The 7,368-nt window shown below is 43.9% G+C and overlaps 1 protein-coding gene across 1 annotated transcript in view; it reads left to right on the top strand.

Annotated features, from left to right (window-relative positions):
• The window catches only part of tox3 (TOX high mobility group box family member 3), a gene marked incomplete at its 5' end in the record, with an annotated part of 40,745 nt that extends 35,722 nt beyond the window's left edge, over positions 1-5,023 (top strand). The window contains 4 exons of the mRNA XM_080843201.1: positions 2,234-2,497; positions 2,959-3,189; positions 3,547-3,627; positions 4,073-5,023. Coding sequence (XP_080699327.1) covers positions 2,234-2,497; positions 2,959-3,189; positions 3,547-3,627; positions 4,073-4,954 — 1,458 coding nt within the window. The 3' untranslated portion in view covers positions 4,955-5,023. The remainder of the gene's footprint in view (positions 1-2,233; positions 2,498-2,958; positions 3,190-3,546; positions 3,628-4,072) is intronic.
• Positions 5,024-7,368: the final 2,345 nt, after the last annotated feature.

Below are 7,368 nucleotides of genomic sequence, written 5' to 3'. Positions count from 1 at the left end.
CACACACACACACACACACACACACACACACACACACACACACACAGACACTGCAGAGGAGGGGGTCGGGCACATCTGGCCCCTTTACACTCAAGATAAGGACTTATTTCCAGATTTATGATGACTATCAAAGTATCTATTTAGATGTCTGCTGTGACTGCCGTGTTCCAATCAAAATGCAAATGGGGATGAAGCAGGAGGACATAAATAAACAGATCTGTTACAGCCTCACACCTCGCACTCGCAGAAAAACACCGGGGCTAAAGAAAATTGTCCACCTCCCCTCCCAGAGTCACCATTAGTACTCGTGTCAGGAAGCGGCGATTTCTGCTCGTGTTTTCTCATTTCCATTTCAACCACTGCCAGCAGACTCAGTACGGGGAGGCTTTAATCATAATATTAATTACTCTAATGATTTTGACTCACTTGACAGAGTGGGCATTTTTTCTTAGTCGATCACACTGAGGAAACCCATCAGTAACGGCAGTCTATAAAACAAGCATGGCCCATTTAGGATAATTAAAATGTTAGTATACCAGAGAGCCACACACACACACGCGCGTGCACAGACACACATTCATACCCACACACATCAGTGTAGGTCTGCTCGTGTTAAAACCAAGAGAAGAGATTATCTAAACAGCTTTTTCTTTATCTTTTTTCCCCCTCATTTTCTTTCTTTTTTTCCCCAGAAAGTGCATTTTACCTAATTTGCACAATGTGTCATGCTCTTAGTGGAATGGCACCACTGGGGCTATGCAGAAGTGCTTTTTCTACAGATGGCCACTGCTAATGAGTACTGTGTGCTCATCTTTGATGTTCTCTATGAGCCGAGACCTCCGCTAGCCTTCCAGTGCTCCCCGGTAATGGGAATGACAATGACACTATCAGATCAAGCATGGCGCTTTAAAAAACTGGAGAGAAGTCAATCTCGGTCACTCATGTTAATGGCCTCGTTCTGGTCCAATCAAAGTCATCGATGTGCTCGGTATTGCTGTGCAGATTGTGGCGATGTCGTGGTTCATGTCTGTCCCTCGTGGTGTGGAATATTTTCTGTTACACCAACCAAAACCATATTTGCCTTTGTAAAATGTAGATTGTGCTCACAATAAGTCATGGATTTGGCATGTAAGATAAGAGAGGGAGAGCACAACTAGAAATCCAATGTTTTTTTTATGTGTGTCTGAGAGGTGTTGGAACTATTGTTTTGTGTGTGTGTGTGTGTGTGTGTGTGTGTGTGTGTGTGTGTGTGTGTGTGTGTGTGTGTGTCAGAGGAGAGTGAGTTCACGAAGTCTTTTCAATATCGCCAGGTGCGTGGCTTTATGATGTGTTGACATTGGGGGAGATTGAGTTTGCGCTGCTGAATGCCAGATGGATGTGCTGAGGGAGAACAAATCACCACTTCTTTTTCCCCCCTCATTCTTGATGTTGTTGTTGTTGTTGTTCTTGCTCTTGTTATTGGGCTGGGTTATTTTGTGTGATTCTTTGTCAGTACCACTGCCCTCCTGATCTGTCTAAGCTGAGCCAGAGTGACAGGTTCTGTAATTTCACTCATGGTGCAATCAATGCAAACACTTCACCTCCACACTTCACAAAAAGCTTTTCTCCAACAAAATGTTTTTACACAAATCATTTAAAAAGGGGGAGAAATGGGAGGAAAAGTCATTGGCAAATGGCTGAAGTTTATACTTGTGATATAGAAATAGGAAAATTCTCATATATACTGTATAATTGTGTGTGTGACAGTATGATATATGAGGGCCGCCAAAAGAATGTCATCCTCAGTCATACTTGAGGTTTAATTTCGTTCCTTTGTCACCAACCCAGTGCAAGGCTCTAGAAAGAATTCTCAAAAATGATATACGCTGTGTGATTTTTGTTTGTGAAACACAAATCCAAAAAGCCTCCCTTGTACTTAGTGTGTCTGCATTTTTTGTTTTAGTCTATGTGTCCAAGCGCTTGGCAGACAGGACTGTGTTTCAGCTCTGGTTCCAAGGGTGTGGCAAAGAAAAACCCAGAGCTATGGCAAGACTTCTGTGAAATGCTATTACTTGGAATTCTGTGCAGTAGCACCAGGAGATTGGAGGAGTCACTTTTATTTTAGTAGTCTCATATGTAGAATTAATAAATGAGGTGATATGACAAAGCAAATCTCTACAGCTAATTACAAGTAACCGTAAATCAGAGGAGATTTATGCTCAAGTGTTTGCGTCTGTCTTCCTCTCTGATGCAGAACATCGGGCAGGCTCACCTTCGCCAGTACCCCCCTAACCCAGCCATGGTGATGAGATCCATCATCAACATGAATAATCCCAACGGCATGATGTCGCGGAACCAGCTGACCACCATCAACCAATCCCAGCTCAACGCTCAGCTGGGCATGAACATGACTGGACCCAACATCGCTCACACTTCCCCCTCCCCACCTGCCAGCAAGTCAGCCACACCCTCTCCTTCAAGCTCCATCAATGAAGACGAAGGCGATGAAAGCAATAGGGTAAGTGACGGCTCTTCTCTGTATTCATGACTGTCACACTCAACAACAGAGTCCCCAAACTAAAGGCAACACAGTTTCCTTCAAATACTGTATACACATACATATTTCATTACCATTTTCTTGAAGCGTTCATTTGGCTGCACTTAATGGGTTCCATACGACTTTGATTTTGTGCCAGTGATATTTTAAATCACACAGGAAAGGTCACATAGACTGTGTTATAAGCTGGGTTGCAAAAGTCATTGTGTTTGGGTTGAAAAGGACATTGAAATGGAGTTGTTTTTGAGATGATGTTGCCCAAACCAACCATGCCTGTACTTGCAGAGTAAATATGACGGGAAACATCCATGTACTGGATAGTATGTGCCTAGGAAGTAATTAATGTCCTACATATACTGTGTTATAAGCTCTGTTATAAGCTGTTATAATCATTAACGTCCTACATACATTCTACTTCACAGCAAATGACTGGCGAGAAGCGCCCAGCCCCCGATGCCGGCAAAAAGCCCAAGACACCCAAGAAGAAGAAGAAGAAGGACCCCAATGAGCCGTCAAAGCCCGTCTCAGCCTATGCCCTCTTCTTCAGAGACACTCAGGCCGCCATTAAAGGACAAAACCCCAACGCCACCTTCGGGGAGGTGTCAAAAATTGTGGCCTCCATGTGGGATGGTCTGGCAGAGGATCAGAAGCAGGTACTTGATGTGGCTATCTTATGTGCCTCAAAAATCTATCCACCACTCCAGCTTATCCTTAAAGTTGCTTTTCTGTATTAAATAAAGCTATTCCCATTATGCTGTGGTTGTTTACCACAAAAGAGAAAATGAGGAAGGTTACTACAAGTGTTCTCATCTGCTGAATAAAACCATTGAGCATGGCTAGAGTAAATGTCAAATCTTCAGGATTTATTAAATTGCCTCATAATTGTGTCCCTGTTTAAATCATTTTGCATTGCTAATGCCTCCAGGTATACCAGACTCGAACATGCACGGTACTAGGTGATGTGCTGTTAATTGCCTGTTTTTCACACCAATTTCTTCGTGTCTTCTCAGGTCTACAAAAGCAAAACAGAAGCTGCCAAAAAGGAATATTTAAAAGCCCTTGCAGCCTACCGTGCCAGTCTGGTCTCAAAGGTGAGATCCTTTCTCTCTGTTTTTTTTTCTGGAAGTGCAATAATAGCAAGTAGCGAGTGCATTTAATGAACCTAAATTATAGATTCACATTCTGCCGCACGCCTCATTAACTTTCTGCATCTGTGAGGTATTCAGCAACATTTCCATGCCCGCTGAAATCTTTAATGTCTTCACTGATATTTACATATTCTAAATTAATCCAGACACTTTACATCATCTTTCTGTAATATACATATTTATCCTTCAGCTTAAAAACGCGGCACCATCAATTATATAAAAATTCATACAGTACATCCATTAGCTTATAAAAAAAATATTTGTGTACATGTGTAGTATGTCACCACTGTTGTTGGTAACATGTGCAGTTATATAACAATAATTTTAGTGTATATGTGTGTTATCCCAAGAAATATCCCACTGAACTGTTGTATTCCTTCACTTCCAGGCAGCAGCAGAGTCAGCTGAGGCCCAGACCATCCGCTCTGTTCAGCAGACGCTGGCCTCCACCACCCTCTCCCCGGGCCTAGTGATGCCCTCTCCGCTCTCCCAGCACCCCTCCATGTCAGCCGCTGCTGCCGCTGCCGCTGCCCAGGCCCTCCAGCTGGCCATGCCCAGAGCCATCGCTCCCAAGCCACTTCAGATGGTTGGGGGCAACCAGATAGTCACCTCGGTGGCCGTGGCCCACCAGAATATGCCCGGTGGCATCCCCTCGCAGCTGCTGGGGCAGATGGGCCCGGGGGGCAGGGCTATGGGAGGCGGCCCACAAGGGTCCGGGGCGGTGTCGCAGATGAGCCCGCCCATGCCAGGCGGGCCGCCGCCTCAGCAGCTACAGCACATCCAGCAGCAGCAGATGCAGCAGCACCTGCAGCACCACCAGATGCAGCAGCAGCAGATGCACCACCAGCAGATCCAGCAGCAGATGCAGCATCAGCATTTCCAGCACCACCTCCAGCAGCAGCTGCAGCAACATCACATGCAACATCAGCAGCAACAGCAACAGCAGCAACAGCAGCAGCAACAGCAGCAGCAGCAGCAGCAGCAACAACAACACCTGCAGCAGCAACATCAGCAGCAATTGCAGCTCCAGCACATGCAAATGCAGCAGCTGCACCAGCAGCAGATGCAGCTGCACCAGCAACAGCAGCAGCAGCAACAACAACAACAACAGCAACAACAGCAGCACCAGTCTCAGTGTTCCCCTGCCCAACACTCCCCTGGCACCCCCCACTCGTCCACGATGGGCAGCCCGGCCCCAGCCTCGGCCACCCCACAGCACCACCCCTCGCAGATCCAGGCCCATGCCCTCTCCCAAGTCAGCATTTACTGAGCCAAATGCACACGTGCGGTCAATCCTATTTCAGCAAGCAGGAATAGAGGAAGAAAAATAAAAGCATCATTCCGAGTTGCTTTTCTAAGTTGCACTTAAGAAGTGTGTAAGAATTACAATGTTTTACAAAGAACTGTCCATTGTTCTAGACGGATATTCAGATGTGTAAAAAAAGAGAGAGGCTAGGATGGATGGGGGAAATATCTTAAGCTGGACTTTGTCTATAAAATAGGCTGTGCTATGAGAAAGCTGGTTGCTGAGTGCCCGATTATCGTTTGTATGTAATATTAGTCTTGCTCTGTTTTTCTCTTGTCGATTTTAAAAATGAACTTTGGGGCAAACCCTGGTGTGGCACAGACAGTAATGCCCATCGCGGACACATGCCCCGGTTTTATTTAACAAAGCTTTATTTATGAGGTCAGTGTTGCCGGGGCTTCGCCCAGCTCTTGGCACAAGTGAGAAGATCTCAACAGAAAACTGCACAGGTTTGACCTCTGTGGATGACACATCCTGAAGGAGACATTTTCACATAATAAAGGGGGGAACACCTGAACAGAGTGAAACAACACAGCGACATAGCTGGCGGTCGACACGTTTTCAAACGGTTGTTTCCTCCTTGGCCAGTATGTTTTGTCAGACTTCTACCTTCTCTCTCTCCACCTATGTTTTATTTCTCTCCTTACCACCGCCCCCCCCCCCCCCCCCAACCCCCACATTCCTGTAGATCTAACCGTTCAACAGTTGCCTAAGGGGAGTCGATCAATTCACAACGCTTCTCAAACCAAGTGAAGTATGAGCACATTCATCCACTGTTATCAAGTGTTGAGGACATAAAGGGAAGTGAAGGGTAGTGTACATGGTGTCTTGCTGGTTAAGAGGAGTGGACATAGGTCCACAGGCTGCCATAGATCATTTCAGTCATTGTACATCGGCAGACTGGACCCCTTACCTGCTGTACTGTTTTTGTATATGGAGGGGAGAGAGAAAAATCTGAGCTGGTCTAAGCTCATTTGCTCAAAGGTGTGTAAATGGCGCTCCAAAAAAGAGAAAGAAATCCTCCTTTTATGTATTTGTCTTTACCTCAGATGTTTAATGAACTTAAATTATGTTTCTATTTGTTTTCATTTTGTGAAATAAAGTGCATATTTTATGGGGCGGGGGAAACAAAATTCCAGTTCTAGGTTGATGGTTTCATGATTAATGTATTTTTACACTATTCCTTGATACCACAAACTTATCTTATGACAGAAGATAAAGAAGATACCTAGCTGAGACATTTCGTTGCACTGTCAAAGCCAACAGAAAAGGCATTGGAGGTATTTTGTGCCAGCTGTAATGGATTCTGTAAAAATAAAAGAGAAAAAGATGTACATTTTTCATATCACCTGTTGTAAAGTTTTAATATGTGAGGCTTTAATTAAAACATTGGTAAACTGACCTGTGGATTGCTATATCACATAGTGCATTTCTGCTCTTTTATACTTTTTTATGAGTTACATTAGCAGCGATTCATTTGTTTGTATTTTGCTTACAGATTAAAAATCAACTGCTTTTTAAATCTATCAATAGAATAAATGCATTTCAGTATGGAATCCAATATTTTTGAGCTCTCCATAGGCAAATTTATTTCAGTTTTGCTTGGCCATTCAAGAAACAACAAGAGACATTCCGTAACTAATGTGATATTAGCCATAATTTTGTATGGAGTATTATATATTTCTTTGTGTCTCTTTGTTTGCAATTAAAAAAACAAAACAATCACAAATATTTATTTCAAAGAATCAGTTCATTTCTCAGATGATCTCAGCCATAATTTTGTACGAAGCATCTCATCCTGTTTCCATGTTGGCCATTTGAAAATAAAAATGTCAATGTCAATGCTTAGCACCAAAATCACTTCAGAGTAAGCCTGAGGAGACGTTTGTATGTTTTCTATAGAGCAGTACTCTGCAGAGAGGATTCATGTTGCCATCATGATAGTGTGTACTGTTTTTCTCAGTGATTACAATTGAGTACCCTTGTAATTGTGTGTGTTAAAAAAACAAACAGTGTTGAGACTGGACAGGGTCAGCATGTAACTGCTACTTGTCTCAATAACAGTCCCATTCTCACTGACCAATGCCTCTGAATCCGACTCTTCTTTCTTGTTCTGTTTTCTAAGATGGCCCCTGGAGAGGGGGATGGTGGAGGGTGGGTTGGGGGGAGTTAGGGTTGTGCACTCTGGGAAATGGTGAGGGGGGAGGGGAGGATAGCAAACACTAATTATCATAAATCCACAATAAGCATTTGGAGCGGGTGGACTTGGAAAGGAATTGGTGGGGGTGAGGGGGCAGTTTTGAAATGAAGACACTGAAAAACCACGAAAAAGCATGCAGAGGAAGGATGTTTTTTTTTTATTATTTCTGACACACAAA

Source organism: Sprattus sprattus (genome assembly GCF_963457725.1).
Source record: "Sprattus sprattus genome assembly, chromosome: 8".
Lineage (NCBI taxonomy): Eukaryota > Metazoa > Chordata > Actinopteri > Clupeiformes > Clupeidae > Sprattus > Sprattus sprattus.
This window is presented reverse-complemented; position numbering and strand designations above follow the sequence as displayed.